This window comes from Myripristis murdjan, chromosome 24, assembly GCF_902150065.1.
Source record: "Myripristis murdjan chromosome 24, fMyrMur1.1, whole genome shotgun sequence".
NCBI lineage: Eukaryota > Metazoa > Chordata > Actinopteri > Holocentriformes > Holocentridae > Myripristis > Myripristis murdjan.
Window position 1 is genome coordinate 23,115,686 of NC_044003.1, and position 16,620 is coordinate 23,132,305.

Below are 16,620 nucleotides of genomic sequence, written 5' to 3' on the forward strand. Positions count from 1 at the left end.
ATACACAAACGCAATTTCTCAACATAGTACACGCAATTTTTATTAAGAGTTGATTGATAAAACGGTCATTGTAGCCATGGCTCTTAAAGAGTTCTGTACAGTATTGGATTGGGATTCTCTCTGCGGGACACGTGCAGCAAATGTTTATGAGGGATACAAAATATACTAAACACAGCAACATCATTCATAGCATTCAGCAGGACAAACCTTTATTTATCAAAGTGGCAATGCAGACAGTGGTTGTTAATGCCCAGTTAACACACAGAGCAGAAGTATTGTACGTTCAACATGTACCCTTCCTCTGTTTTTAAAACTGTAAGGCAGTATGTTTTGATTACAATGTAGTACAGCTTTCATCAGCTATCTGATTTCTTTTTGATTCAACAAAATTTACAACCTCCAAATGAAGTAATAAAAAAGAAAACGTGTGGGTAAACCAATTGACAAACACTGAGACAAAGAAACTAAACTGTGGTGTGTGTGTGCGTGTGTGTGTGTGTGTGTGTGTGTGTGTGCGTGTGTGTGTTTGTGTGAAAAGGTCTTGCAATAAGAGCTGTGAAGACCTTCTTGCAGTATCTAATATGACGAGTTGGCAACAAAGCAGCAATAGATACTTTAAATGTTGAACTGAACAAGATGGTATAAAATCAAAGGGAAGAACTGTAGCTGGATGGTGGGAGGCAGCAGCCAGCATGGTCTCCCTGTGAAAAAAGGTTGTGGCAAATGCAGCCTCATAAACGTTGAACCTTTGACCTTTCATCCCGGTGTTCACTCCAGCTTTAGGAGCTCCACGTCAAATACAAGTGTGGCGTTTGGGGGGATGACCCCAGGGTGGCCTGTCGCTCCGTAAGCCATGTCCGGCGTGCAGGTGAGCTTTGCTCTCTGGCCCAGGCTCATCTTGATGGGCAGGAGGAAATGAGAACAGGACAGAGTATGCTTATCATGTGCTTTTCTTAAATAATGCTTAAAAATAACTGATGTAGTTTAGGTGAATGGCCTTCTTTTCACTTTCCTCTCTTACCTTTGCTATTCCTTCCTCCCAGCCCTTGATCACTTCCATCCGTCCAATTTTGAACTTGAAGGGCTTGTTTCTGTCTCGAGAGGAATCAAACTTCTTCCCATTCTGGAGCATGCCTGTCAAAGGGAAACCACATAAAAGTTCAAAGGGAAGCACTTGGCAGAGAAACAGCCCTTGTTTTGTAGTCTCACACAAAACACAGACTCAAAGCATATTGCTTTATAGCCATTTTTTTCTATCTGAGTGGTGAACTGTTGCAACTACTTTAATTACCTTACCCAAATGAACACAACATTGTTACAGAGGACTATGCTGACGCCATGTCTGTGCAGGCCTTTCCTTCAATAACTCAAATGTTTTGGAATGACGTATTTCAAGATTAAAGGCTAGAGGCGGGCAGCTTTCAACAGCGCCAGGTTGGCTCCTAAAAGACGCCTCATTCTATTAGGGGCTTCTTATCAAGATTTTGGGTTTGTTTCAATTATCCAAACGAACAAAGAGAATCTGAAGCAGGAAGTGTTGGCCTGGTTCAGTGGAATATTTTTAAAGTTAAGTAGGCCATTGCTTGCCTGTTTCTAGACCACAGGGAGAAGAGGAGAACAGAGGCAGCACAGCGCAGTGCAGGACTGTGTTCCTTCAGAGCACTGACCATTCAGGCATGATAATAACATTAGGCCCATTAAACACTTCCAAAGGCATAGAGAGACACTGGCCCCATTTCATTAGTCATTTTAACATGCCTTCATCGACTCTCCCTCACGCAAGTCTCCTGAGGGGAATGCCTGCTGCCACCTTAAGTGTCATGATGTAGCTCAGATAACTCAGGTGAACTTTTTGAAACTGACACTTCAAAAGCCAAGGGAGCAACAACATAAATTTAAGAAGTGTACTTTGTACAGAAAGAATTGTAATCATCTTAAATTTCCTGTGCAACGCTGACCAAGGCAAGAAAGTAAACAATCAATATTCAGAGAGCTTGGTCAGGGATATATTGTCAGTCATCCCTCTTTGTAGTCATTAGTAGCAGTAAATATTACTGCCCCTGCTTAAGGAAAAGCGTGTTGCGTTTCAAATATTCTTTCCCTCCCTTGAGTCTTGCAAGTGGCCACTGCCATGACATCTAGTGTTACATATCCCAAAGTACTACAAGGAAGTGAAATGAATTATGACATGAGAGTAACAACACCCGAGTTTTTTCTTTCCTCATATTTACACAAACACAGGGTACCAATGAACTACTACGCATAGTATATAATCACTATGTCATGAGTCAAATTAATTTTTGATGCATGTCACTGATTATTTATCTGTGATCTTTCTTCACCCTTTCCCTCTACTTTTATTTGATGACAAAAAGCCAAAAAGCCTAAAAGTGTTCTCAGTTTTGAGTACATCTGCATAATCACAGCTAAAACTATAATCCAAAGTATTTAACAATATACTGTACACATGATTAATAATCCTGATTAACAGCCTCAATCTAGGGAACAGACTGTTTTGTTACATTTTTCTGTACCTCATTTCAGCAGCCTCTTTATTTTAAAATGGTATTATGAGTCAAGTGAAATGTTTCTTTTTTTGCAATTTTACAATTACTAATTGTGGAAACTCAAATCAATCAAACAATAGACCTTTTCCCCATGGCTGTGTTGACATGAAATTGAAGGGTAAACACAAGTGTTAGTAATGACATTAATTACGGTTCTGTTACACTGCAAGTGTACAAGGGCCTTTTCAGTGAGCCAGCATGCACAAGACCAGGGTGCTGGCCCTGTCAGACCTAAATGGAATGGAACTTTAATTAATTAGTAACAACTTAGTGTTTAGCCTGCTACTTGATGTCAAAACGGCTGTGAAAAAAAGACCTACTATGCATTACAAGCTGTGGACCCCTAGTTAAGATCACAGTCTTGCAGGGAGTCAAAGAGGGGTTTTGTTAAAAATATTCCACAATGCCCACTCTATGTTTGCAGGTTGTCCCTGTGACAGTCCCTTGATTTATCATCCCCAACATTATTGAAAAAGTGTGAAAAGCTGGCAATTAAGTTTGCATGTTAACTCAAGTTTAGAGACGGTGGCTGGTGTGTCTTGTCAGATGACTCGTGGTACTGTACAATGTCTCCCGTTTCACTCCCCCTAAACTTAGCAGGTCCACTGCTTCCCAGAATCACTGTAGCCCAGATATCAGTGAGCTGGGCTCAGTCCAAGCCTGGAGTCAGCAAGTGCATGCTCTAAACCAAATACCACCTGGTACTACTTTCCCACGGCTTTAAAAAAAAAAAAAAAAAAAAAAATCACACTGGCACAATGGTCAAATTCAGGCCAAAATCCCAGTACCTAAATGTTTTAATAAGCTACAGCATGATTTGGATAGTAGATCAACCCCATGTGAGGGACTATGTGTTGCCCTCATTTCTTTCTTTCTGAAGTGTACATCAGCAAGCTGAGTACTAAGCTACATCTTTCACATATTGTTATCTTTGATGAGACTATGCTTTAGAAGAAAGCAACGCATAGCCAATAAAAAGTATCCAGTCCAACCACTACCCCACTTGCAGCACTACTCTGTTATCATTCTTTTGGCAGCCAAGCAGGGGTGGGGTCTCAGTGGAAATGTAAAAGGACCCTTCTCTTCCTGCGGCTTACTCCCAGACTCTCTCCTGAGTGGCATGAGAGTGTTCAGCTTGGTAGCGCTCTGGCTGGATTTGCAAAACGCTGCAGTGCACAGGGTTGGGGTTATTTTTACTCCCTTTACTGTATCCTCTCTCAGCCCCTGTCTAGGCTGGCTGCCAGCTCAACAGCTTCTTCAGCCCAAGTCTGGATGAAATGAGATAGAGCACGTAAAGCGATCTACGGCACGCTCCTACATACATGTTGGCACATTTCACAACTGCAAGCATGCGTGTGTCAACGGATAAAAGACAAACTTGTCGTGTTTCATTCATACTGTATATCAAACACAGCAACGTGGGAGTGCATGAAATGCCTAATCAGGGGTGTTTTCATCCAACCAAGACAGTCAGTTGCACAGATACTGTATATTGCTAGTGCAATGAATACAGTCAAAGCCTGCAAATAACCATGGGATTATTTGGCTAGGTAGGCACTATGATTTACATAAAAATGTGAAGAAAACGTGAAGAAATGTGGACTTTAAAAAAGACATCTATAGACACCTGTAGGCCACATCTTAGCAGAGCAATGGATAGCAAGGCATGAGGGAAATATTTTAACAAGATTCTTGTATACACAACAATTGTAAAGCTTATATTTTTACAAGCCAACTAAATGCATTAGAGTCTGAATACAGGGAAGAGGTTTGGACCACAACCTCTTGAAAGGAAATAGACCTCATGGTTCTCCTTTACCTGGCTGACCAAGAAATAATTTTGCAAGAACAAAATCTGTCACTTTTCCCTTCTTCCCAAAGAATTACTTGGAATTTTTTTTTAAGGGTGTTGGGGGGGCATGGATAATTGAATGCCACTTCCCACAGCACTCAATCACAGCTTTCTCCCCTGAAAGGAGAGAGTTTGCCATCTCATAAATAACCTTCTGGTGTTTCAGTCTATTTCTGTGCCACTAGGTTTCCATTTCAGCACGTTTCATGGTGAAGAGGGGAGCTCAAACATGGTAAGGAATGACGTCTCTTTTTGGATATGACATCATATCACCCGAGTTCCAGTATGCCTGCTGCTCACAACGCTCATTCATCTTGTTACTGTAAACCTACAATGCCCTCTGTTATCATAACCCAGAGTCTGACTCCATCAATCACGAAATGTCACAAGGCCTGGTTTTCTAGATTATGATCCATACAGGATTTAATTATGCTTTCTTTTTCGGTGATGGCCTGAATTTTAGACATGTTTTAGAGTTTGTGACTGCATGGTCTCCGGCTCTACTGAGCAGCGTGGATGAGAAAGTCTGGACACTTGACACTAATAATATGTAGTATTCTCCAAAATATTTCAAGCCGCTCACTGGCCAATAAATCTGTCATTGCACTGGGCAGGCTCCCAGTGTATATGTGTTTAACTTTGTGAAAGCACAGCAAGGCCAGCAATGCTATGGTATGCTCAATGATCCAACAGTGAAATGATAACACATTTCATCCTTCTTTGAGCATGGATTGCTATTGAGGTTTCTTCCAACACCAGGGTGCCTGTCCTCTTAACACTGGTTGCATTGTTAAGAGACATGCTGCAGAACAAGACCCTTACTAGCTGACTGCTGCTCTATGAATAGACTCACAATCAGGCAGAGAATTGCAGGGAATACAGGAGAAAGAAAGAGAATAAAAGAGAAAGACACAAAGGCATTTACTAATTCATTTGTCCTGCCAGTTTGGTTAACACTGGGGCCCTCCCTGGTTTCATGGTTACAACCCTTGGGCTATTTTGGGAAGCCACAGAAGATGCAACACTCTTACCAGCGTCCAAGAGGGCTCCTATATCTCCAAGGTCACCACACATCTGTGTGTACGTCTGTGTGCGCTAACACACACAGGTTTGTGCACATTTGTATGTGTCTACATGCTTAGAATCCCAGTAGTGAAAGTGAAGATCAAAAGGGGGCAGAGTAGGGTGTCAAATGTGTGTGGGAGTGAGTGTACACCAAATAATGTTCATCTGCAATGTGGTGAAAACATTGTGAGTTCAAATCCTGCTATGCTGTTTATTTTCCCTCTTCTATCTATAAGCCTAATACGGCTTTGAAGCAGGGCACACTGCGGGATACTGCACTCACAGCCAGTTGGATGATTTAGGACTGGACAGGCTTAAGTCCCAAATCTACAGCTAAACTCTGTTGCCAGTCTTGTGTAATTATCAGTTTCAGTCCTACTTGTCTTTGTGGTTTTGAGCAAAACAAAAATGTCTAAATCAATACAACATAGACCTGAAGTACAGGTGCGACATATATAATTTTCAGTACATGAGCTTTCATACTAATTCCTGGGCAAGTAACCAACACTGGTTGCCAATACCAATTAAAGGGGATTAACCAAAATAGAAAATTATTATCTCTGCCAGGCGGCAGCCTAAGGGGAATCATGCATTTGTGTGTCTGTGTGTGTGTCTGTACACAGCTAATCTTGTATATTGATGGGCCTATTAGCCTAAACTTTTTTTTGTCCAGTTATGGCTGTAGCATGAAGAAGCTCTGGTGGTTGCAATGATTTAAAAAACTTTGAAAAATGTTTATTCTTACTACTTCCGCACTCTCTCTTCATTCACTAACTAACTAACACAACCACCACTGCTCTCTCCCTCTGTTTGCATACTACTGTCTAGGAGCCGAATATTTTTTGTTTTCTATTGTGGCCATGTTTACTCTAATCACGGGTGAAAAAAAATCCAGGCTATGCACTGTATTTTTGGGCGAGTTTATAAAACATACTAACAAATAAAATCAACAGAACACAGAGTAGACACACAGGGACAGAGACAGAGAGAGTTGGGGCGGGACATGTCTGACACACCAAGTGGGCTGTATGTGTGTGTGAGTGTGAGAGAGAGAGAGAGAGAGAGAGAGAGAGAGAGAGAAACTTTATCAGTAACTTTAAATTTTGCTATTTTAATTTGTACTCTTTTTGGAACGTGGTTTCAATCGAAAGCCATGACTTCTGGCAAAAAGCCAAAAATGGCTCATGAGCCATAGGTTCCTGATCACTATTACAGTGTGTTTAATAAAGTGAAACAGATACAAAGATAACAAGAAAAAGCTACACTCGAGAGACTTTGGGAGTTTGGTGGTATATCTTCTATTATCTTCTATACTGTGGTGTATTATATTTGAACCACACAGTAATTTAATTTGCAATTTGAAAAGCGAATTTGAAAAGACAGTTCAAGTGGCTGCTGAGTCTCTGCTGAGTTTTACTCGGGAGGAGAGTTACACCTGACAGAGATCTGCACTCTGCTGAGTGCACTCTTCTTGTTTCTTCTGTGTTCTAGGATCATGTTTTGCCTGTTGGAACCTATCAGTAAGGAGGACTGGGAAGAAAAAAAAAAAGAGTCCATATGGCAGTGGTGACTACACTCAAGTAATGCAAGTAATGTCAAAACCTGCTGACTACTACTGCCACAACAGATTATCATATACAAAAATATAAAATAAGAATGTTTTAAGAATGGTCTATCAAAATAAGATACTATTTTACATCAGTGTGATTTATGACTTGTTTACGAATGTCATCAAACTACAACGGGCTCAGTCTTCCACTTAGAAAATAATGTAGGCTCTGTGCAACCAGAGAGGCAATGTTTACATCGAGGCATGTATGGTGGTATATACAAAATCCACATGCTATCAGCAAAGATCCCCCTGCAATGAGCTCAATAGTACAGCATCATTTTCATACCGTCTGATGTGTATAGCTCTATGGTTCCCATGTACACATTTTTTATGTACACTGCAAACAGATTTCTCCAACTCATACAGCAATATATTAATAGCCCACTGTGTCTTGTATGCACAGTCTTTGCTTCTGCTTAACTCTGTATTTTGTATGACACGTCACTACCAAGAATATTACGAGAACTCATGGGGACAATGAATCAAGTGGAAAAGAGAGACAGAATCAGACAGAGCAGACCAGCTTCCTTCTGTCTGTATTAGCTCTACATCATTGAAACTACCAGCATCCCCACAACCACACAAGCTGCTTCCCCCGGCTCTAGCACAGCCTGGTGTTTAACAAGTCTCTACCAGGGACACAGCAGCCAAGGCCAGGCCACTCAGGATGTGACCAAAACAACAACAAAGAGCATGAACCGATAGGAGTACAACAATAGATAACAGGAAAGTCAGAGGCAGAAAAACAAGAAGTGTGTCCAAAAGAAGTCCAATCCAGGGGTTGTGGGGTGGTGGGGCACTAGTGAATTCTAACATTTATCAACTACTTTTGGAGTTCCTCCAGCAGAAATCTACCTGTATTAACAAGACTTCTATTAGTTCCTTAGCCCAATTATGGAAAATGACTTTTTAATTTCCATAGCATTTGAGAAATAACATAACTGCCTGTGCATGGAGAATAATGCAAACACTCAGGGGCATGTAAATTCAGTGACTGTTTTAACAGACAAGTGTGTTATTAGAGTTAAAAAGTAAAAACTGGCGGTACAGCTGGTGGGGTAAAAACTCTTACCAGCATCTCAGCAGTGGTCAGTATTTCCCCACCTGTCTGTGACTCTATAAAAGTCTGAAAACATCTATCAAACTATCAATGAGCCAGAGGTGCTAGCTACAAACCTAAACCTTGAGATCAAAGGCTGGAGTCTAGGTTGCATCTCAGTGGAGCAGTTTCACATGCATGGATAATGTAATTTCCAATTGCAGTAAATCATCTCTACAGGAATCAGCCCCATAGAGAAATTTGATTATGTGTTTGACTGTCCCAAAGAAGCTGAACAATATAACACGGTATCCAGAGAAACAGCTTGGCCTGTGTCTATGCCATTAATCACACATGCCCGTCAATTAGCTCTGCAAAGCTAGCTCATATTAAATCTAATATTATGGCTATGAGTGGTTCAGTTCAGCTAAGCAATCAACATGTCATTCCCATGGTTTAACAACAAACAAGCATATAAACACAACTTTTAACATGAGGGAGACTATTATAGTAAACAGCAGATTATAATAACACTAGAGACAAGAGGAAACTGTTGTGAAAGAAGGAAAGCATTGAGTAAAAGAAATGTGCATATACACATGCCTGTGTGCACCATCAAATTCTTCACTCACACACTTAAATAAGAAGGAGATACTACAAAGGCACTGCCAAGCATGCAATCTAACTACTTTTACTCATGCAATAACCCCCATGATGCTCAGACAGACTGATGACATGTAACCTAGGTTTTGTTTACTTTCTGTCTGACCTAGTTGTCTGGACTCCCAACCCTGGGGCACAGAATAACCCAGATTTATTCCCAAATGGCTCTGCTTCTTACTGCCCCACCTCTAAAATTTTGCAATCTGACAGGAGATAAACAGGCAGAAACAGTGGGCAAGTGTGTGTATGTGCATGCGTGTGTTTGTGTATGTGCAGGCATGTGGTTGCTTCTCATTAGATTTACTGCATGGTTAGTTGGAAAAACCACTTATGTGACACGTAAATCAAAAACAAAACTAACTGAATTTTTCTGCGTGGGGTGGCAGCTCTGCTAATGTTTCAAACCATAGGGGAAAAACCGATTTGTATGTGCATGCATGCGTGTAGACCCTACCAACTTTGAGCCACTGTGAAACCCAGATATTGCTAAAAAGAAAACAGAAGAGGGGGAAAAAACAGGGGGCAAATTTCCTCTTTCAACCGGCAGACAGGAAAGATGTCTGACTTTGTTACTGCCGAAAGCAAACCATCTGCAAAAGTCAGTTACCTATGTAATGCACAACACATGTCTGGCCCTTCTTTGGAAATGTTCTTCCTGTTGAGAGAAGAGAGAGAAAAATAACATGCATCAGTGTGTTTGTACATCCCAGAGGCAGTCACGCTAATCTCATAGATTAACAATGACTGGATCAAGTCGAGGTGCTCCTGGCAAGAATGCTAAATCCTCCTTATGCCTGTACAGTACCTTAGACCTGCAGACATGTGAGCCTTTGAGGTGTGAATATCCTCATATAGAAACTTTAGCCAGTTAACCTTTGTTTTTCAGCCTAGTATTGAGGACAATATAATTCCCCTAAACTGCAGAGAGACAGACAGTGAGAGATAGTGTGTGTGTGTGTGTGTGTGTGTGTGTGTGTGTGTGTGTGTGTGTGTGTGTGTGTGTGTGTGTGTGCCTGCTTGGAGTCTAGTTAAAAGTCGCCCTTCAGTAAAATCTCAATTTCCTCACGAGACACTTCTCAATTTTAAAGCGGCATCATGCACGAGCCAAGCAGACCCACTGACAATCACAAGTAGTAGTATGGAGAGTTCTAGAACGATGCCGCACAGCCGTTACCGTGAAGAAACAAAGAAACAAAATGTATCCAAATTACACTTCGCGCGTTACGGCGCGTTACTATAATGCCAAGTGAAATAAAGTAGCGCTAACGAATTAACGTTACGTCTCCGGAGCAGCGCTGCGGCATGTACAGTATTACCGCTACCGCGGTTTGATTAGCATGCTGGGGCGCAACCGAACCCCACACCGCAAAGCACACAAGCCAAATCAGCCAACTTACCATCCCCGGGAGATATTGTTTCGAGTTCCACACCCATTATCGCACTATTTAAAATATCACCTCTAAAACATACGGCCTAAAGAGCTCGTTCAATATCTGTTTTGCCGCTACGGAGCAGACTACAACGGCGGAATCATGCATTGACCGACCACTACCGACCACTACAGTACACAGTATCATCCAAGATATTTTCTCGCACATGCAGAGATGTCAGGCTCGAGATGCACCACTACCCCCACCTACATCGTCTTCAGCCTCGCTTAGCTTTTTAAAACGCAGTGCATCTGAGTTTAACATTAAAAAATAGCTACACAAAGCAAAACATTGCGTCATTTTAATTGTTTTTGGCAACATTAAAAGTTTAGCTCGGTTTAATAGTCTAAAGCTGTGTAGAGCGAAAGGGGAGCACGCAGACAGCGCCCTCGTGTGCGCAAAGCTAAAATTACGTCGATTCAAATTGAACTACAAATCCGATGATTCACTTGGAGTTTCTTTTTAGTGCATTTCCGGGTCATATTGAATGCACATTATCAACCGGGAAAACGTGAATTAAAAGTGGGAAATTTGCAGTTTCACTCGACAGTGTTACCTGGAATCCTCTGGAAATGCCCTGAGGTTTATAAGGTAATGTTATGCTCGGAGTAAAATTACATGCTTGAGAAATTTCGTACGCTAAAGTTAATTGTCATAATAAAATAGAAGTAAATGCGTGTCACGTCCTTCCTTGAGCTTGAATTGCTAGTCTTAATATGGTAGGGGAGACGCATTTTAAACCCAGCATGTTAGTATTTTACAGCTGGATGTATAAGTTAGTTGCTTGTAGACTTTTTTTTTGCTAAATCGTGACTACTTGTCATGGCCATCTGTGGACCCCTTAGGACTATTATGAACAAGATAGACCGATTCGTACATCATATATGCTATATATTCCAATATTTCCCTTCATATTCTCAAATCCCTCCCTCTTATTTTGGTATTTTTTGTCATTTTAAGTTCTATTGATATCATTTTGAATTTTATATATTTGTATATCTCTGTTTGCTGCTCCAGTCATCCACTGCGGTCCCCCCTGCAGTCATGAAAATTTCAGCTTATCTTCTAAGAGTCAGTGCTGGGACGATGAGACATATCTACTTAAAGTATATGGTATTGCCCTGAGTATAGCAGGGTCTGTGTTACAAAGGTCATTCAGGCGTAAGCAGCTATAAGCCTTCGTCACCATTGCCTCAGCTCAGGAAGATGGGATTAAGACATGTACTTGGAAGGAGACACAGGAGAGGCTTTTCCTATTCTTAGTCTGTGTAGGTAGCAATAACTACTCTTGTGCACTAGACCCATGTCACATTAGATACCGTCTCTGTCATCAATGCTGTCTTTTTGAGTGATATTTCTTCCTTCCTCTCCGAACAAGCCTCCTCATACCTGTCAGGATGGATCTCGGCAAGGCGAAGCTGCTGAGGACAGGTCTCAACACTCTACACCAAGCCATCCACCCAGTGCACGGTCTAGCATGGACTGACGGCAAACAGGTCTGCCTAACATCTCTCTACTGCATCAATAGCGAGGTGAAGTTTGGAGACACCAATGTCATTGGGCAGTTTGAGCACGTCTTTGGGCTCTACTGGGGTCCGCTTTGCTGTTCTGGGTCTCCTGCCTTGCTGGCTGTTCAGCACAAGAAACACATCACTGTTTGGCAGCTGCAGCTCAGTACTCTTGAGCAGAACAAACTGCTGTGCACTCAGACCTGTGAGATGAGCGAGCCTTTTCCCCTGCTCTCCCAAGGCTGTGTCTGGCATCCTAGAATGGACGTCCTGGCTGTGCTGACCAAAAAGGATACCTCTGTGTTATTCTCTGTTAGGGTGGACAACAGGAGAGTCAAAGCAGACATTAAAGGTAGTGGGCTAATCCACTGTGCCTGCTGGACTAAGGACGGAACACGACTGGTGGTGGCCATTGGTAGTGCTCTACACTCTTACATCTGGAATGACATCCAGAAGACTCTGGTTGCCTGCTCCTTTTGCCCCATCTTTGATGTGGGAGGCTACATCTGTGCCATTGAGACCACGGGGGAGGCTCAGGTAGCTGTGGCTACAGAGCTGCCTCTGGATAAAATCTGTGGGCTGAATGCAGGAATAGCTTTTGATATACCCACTGAGCCAGAGTCAGGACATGGTCAGGGCACGCATATGGTTGTGTCAGATGACAACAGCTCTGTGGATTCTAGAAGGAGGTCATTTGAATCTGAGAAGTGGAATGTCTCAGGCTCAGGCCCAATAGATCTTACCCATGTCCTTGCGAGGCATCGTCGTTCTGATCCCAGCCCCCTCATCCACCTCCGCCGCCGGGACACTCTGACAGGCTCTGGCCAGGACTTCTCCCACCTCATCCTGGTTACCTACGAACGCAAGGTCACCACCACCCGTAAAGTGAGTATCCCTGGGATCCTGGTCCCAGACATTGTGGCCTTTGATCCCCATGCTTCCACAGTTGCTGTAGCTTCCAATACCTGCAACATGGTGCTGGTGTACTGCATCACAGCCGCAGCCATGCCAAACATCCAGCAGATCTCTCTGCAGAAGAACGAGAGGCCCAAAGGGATATGCTTCCTAAACGACAAGTTGTTGCTGTTGATGGTGGGCAGACAGAAGACCAATGACCCTGCTTTCCTCCCATCGTCCAACACAGATAAATACATTCTCCGACTCATGACCAAAGAGCTTACGTACGATGGAGAGACCCCCTTAACGTCACCTTCCTCTCCTTGCAGTCCTGGATCCAACTCTAATTTCCATGCAGGGATTAGAAGGCACTCAGAGCACCTGTCCAAGGATGACAGGGAGCGTGTGGGGATAAAGGACTTGATGCTGCCTGGAGGAGGAGTAGTTCGCTCCCCAGGCAGCAGGCGCAGGCTGGTGGAGGAGGTGAGGAGCAGTGAGCCCAGCCCTGTCACCAGCTCAGTGGATTTCTCTGATCGTGCATCAGACAGACCTACCTCCAGTGCCTCCTCCATCACGGTTGAGAATTTCGACATGGACCACATCAATCGCATTGCCAGCCTTGCGGTGGCCGGCCATGTCAGCAGAGATTCCAGCCGAGCCAGTTCCCCTCGGCATGAGCCAGCGGACAAAGTCCACACAGAGTCCACGCTGCCTCTGCTCGACAAGAACTCTGGTTTTGCCAAGGACCGCTCACGGGAGCAGCTGATTCAGAGCATGGAGAAGCTTTTTACTCGTTTTGCAGATGTGCAGCAGTGCCTGAACGAAATCAAAGATTATACCCAGAACGGGAAGAAGGCTGTCGGCGTCTACCCCAATGCCTGTGATCCCCCTTATGTCAATGTCACATGTCAGGTATGGTTATACTCAAAATATGTGCCCTCTCAGTTAGCTTGTTTTAAATAAAGTAGTGAACAGTGTGTTTTGTTTGTATATGATAAACTATGCAGGGATAATAACTGCCCAAAAATAAGCATCAAATTCTTAAACAACCTAACTGGCTCTAATGTTTACTCAAAGGATCAGGCAACAGAAAGACCTCACTGTCTAATATGTATGACTCCGAAGTAATAATTTAATGAGTGCTTTGGAACTAATTACATGTGCACTATAAGAAATCCATAGGAAGACAGACATGATAGTATGAAATGACCGGTTCACAAGTATAAAAATAAGAAACTCATTAGAATGATGTAAACCCTGCCTCCTTTGAATATTTGCTTTTTCGGAATCAAATCGAAAGTGGTCATTAAACATTATTTCAAGCAGAATTCATCTCTGGTAGTGACTGTTTCTCCTCTCGTTCCCTATTCAAATGTTTTTTTTTCACTTTTTCTGTTTGTACATATGCAGAGGCAGTTGTCAGAGAATGTGTTCATTGATGAGAGGAGGCCAGTGCTGCTGTGTGATGGGAAGCTGTGTCTGCGGGTCCTCCAGGACCTCTTCAGCCTCACCATCGTGGAGATGATGTATGGTAAGTGCAGCCCCTTATGTTGAGGATACACATGTAAGTCAAGTTTTTTTGTTAGGGGTTTTGATTGCATTTTTGTATGATGTACACAGCACAGCTCAGTGGACATATATGGTGCTATCAGTTGAGATTCACACCATGGGTTCTACTTTTTCCTCTGCTTTGATGTCTGAGTCATACAAATATGACGGGGTGCAATGTAAAGACTTCTGGGACCAGCACTGGTCACATACCTCAGGGTTCAGATCAAGACAACCTGATTGGTTTGTTTAATGTTTGCTGAGTGATTTTAAAGATTAAATTGCTCTGCAAGGTGTTTTAAGCCCCATAGTAAGCCCCTAGAGTAGCTTTGCTGAAGCAACAAATCAGCAGCATCTTCAAACTCTTGTGTGTAATTGCTCTGAGGCTGAACCACCTTGTGACACAGAGCATGTAGGGTTGAATGAACGCTTCTTTGAGGAAACCTCTGGTAGACCTTGCAAGAAAGTTTCTCCCCGTGTGTATTTTCAGCCAGCATGAGTTGTGGGTTTCCCTCCGGTGCCACGTGGAGGTGATCAGATAAGCATATTAAGCATATGGGGTAATGTACAGGTAATGTACATTACTGGGACTGAATTCAGGGGCCATTATTCTAGCCCTTCTATATTTTCAACTGCTCAAAAGAGGTTCCTATTTGATTGTAAAATTTTAGATAACGTAATTTAGCATCAAGCCTCTGTTTACGTGCGTAAGCTATAATTGGAAGCGATTAAAAGCCTAGTTGAGATTACGAGGTTTTAAGGAGAAGCAGCTTAGTAGCCCTCTATGTGCACAGTGGTTTTGTTGCTGCTGCTGATGTGAGTCTACTGAGACACTCACAGCCAAGATGAAAACAATAACATTACCACAGAAATTTGTTCCGGTTTTGTTTATGCTAAACACTGATGAAACTCATAGTGCTGACTAGATTAATGGATGAGCTTATGAATTGAAGACTACAACACAAACATTTTTCAGTGGTTTACAGTTTATCTCACTGACATGAGTCCCATCTTCCCTGATTAAACAGCTCAGATGTATATAAATTATGTTGAGCCAACAGTCTCTCTTTCTTTCTCTCCAGGCCCATTGTGGATTGTGCTGGTGGCAGATGCAGATGGCTTTGTACCTCTAACATTCAAGGCCAAAGAGGAACTCACAGTGCGGAACGGGATGAGGAAAACAGCCCTGCGGCCCAGGAGTCCAGACGGCTCCTGCGCTCTGACCCCCAGCCCCAGCCACATCCTCAGCCACAGCCCCAGCACAGTCGTAAGCCCCAGCACAGTCGTAAGCCCCAGCACAGTCGTAAGCCCCAACACAACCACTGAAGCCTCCATATAGTGCCCCAACACATGCCTCAGCATATGGACTCATGCAGTCTTCTGCCCATTTCCCAACTACATTTCACTGGAATCAAGACAAGTAAAGCAGAAGTAGTATCTGGACATGCAGAGAGTCACAGTGGCAGATAACCAAAGCACAACAGTTATGAATACAAGCCTCTTTGATTTATTTTTGTACTGGAAATCTTTTGCGCTTTTGAAAGGGCTGCCTTTTCAAATGCAATGTTTACATGTAGCTGCTTTGATGTAAAAGCTTTCAAAAACGTAAAAGAAAGTTGAGCAATGAGCTCTGCATGTTTGGCTATGCTTTTTCTTTATCTATAAAGACCCATGATGATGATGATAATGATGGGCTGAAATAATAATTTTATTGTCATCATTTTTTTTTAAACTTATGACAGCAGTTATGCAGTTTATAAGGCCCAATCGAGAATTGGCGCATAGCACCTCCTGCTTTGCCCTGATTCTCCACTACTGGCTTTGAACATATTCAGAGATTAAAGACATGTTTTCAATTTGAAAATGATAGTCCTATGTCCTGCTGCGCTTACATTATGTAAGAAATAAACCCATGTAAAAAAGTGTATTTTGGAGATGTAAATGTTTGGCTTGTGTTTGTTTTATTTGTAATCATTGGAGAAAAATGGACATGTGTTTTAAGCTAAATATGGGGGTATCTTCAGCTGTGTGCACAGAAGAAACCCCTGTACTTCTAGAATCAATGTGAATGCAGTTATATCTAATTTTACCAATATGAGTTACTGCCTTAGCACTCTTATGCCGATAGTCCATGTTAATCCCATTGATTTTGACATTGTTCCGCAACCCTCTAAAATACTGTTTTATCTTTACAAATAAACAGCAGCAGAAGAATTTTTTTTCCCTCTGAGGCATAATGTCATTAAACTCTTCAGTACAGCCAAACACTAGAGGGAGCAAGACTCAAGAGGAACCTGTCAACACTGCACAACATTGTTTGGTGTTTTGAACCTCAGCGCACAAAGAATTTTGTTGTGTTGGAGAGGAGGGACTCGTGAAAAATAAACTCAGCTTTTAGAAGTATGGCTGTTATGGAGAATGATTGAATTCTGCTGTGTC

General features: G+C 42.5%; 2 protein-coding genes across 4 annotated transcripts; one reads left to right on the plus strand and one right to left on the minus strand.

Annotated features, from left to right (window-relative positions):
• Window positions 1-14: 14 nt before the first annotated feature.
• Window positions 15-10,583, minus strand: fkbp1b (FKBP prolyl isomerase 1B). 2 transcript variants are annotated; one of them, XM_030047576.1, is made up of 4 exons: window positions 10,196-10,583; window positions 9,406-9,453; window positions 1,022-1,134; window positions 15-897 (listed from the first exon to the last, which is right to left on the minus strand). In XM_030047576.1, exons 1-4 carry the CDS (start codon window positions 10,230-10,232, stop codon window positions 769-771), a joined length of 327 nt encoding a protein of 108 aa, XP_029903436.1. In that variant the 5' UTR covers window positions 10,233-10,583; the 3' UTR covers window positions 15-768. The 2 variants fall into 2 exon arrangements, with proteins under 2 accessions (XP_029903436.1, XP_029903438.1); XM_030047578.1 differs by lacking the exon at window positions 10,196-10,583 and adding an exon at window positions 9,604-9,723.
• Window positions 10,584-10,675: 92 nt separating this feature from the next.
• Window positions 10,676-16,586, plus strand: wdcp (WD repeat and coiled coil containing). Of its 2 annotated transcripts, XM_030047573.1 has the most exons (4): window positions 10,676-10,819; window positions 11,607-13,545; window positions 14,044-14,164; window positions 15,264-16,586. In XM_030047573.1, the coding sequence occupies exons 2-4, from the start codon at window positions 11,626-11,628 to the stop codon at window positions 15,518-15,520; spliced, it is 2,298 nt and encodes a 765-aa protein (XP_029903433.1). In that variant the 5' UTR covers window positions 10,676-10,819; window positions 11,607-11,625; the 3' UTR covers window positions 15,521-16,586. The 2 variants fall into 2 exon arrangements, with proteins under 2 accessions (XP_029903433.1, XP_029903432.1); XM_030047572.1 differs by lacking the exon at window positions 10,676-10,819 and having other exon boundaries at window positions 11,322-13,545.
• Window positions 16,587-16,620: the final 34 nt, after the last annotated feature.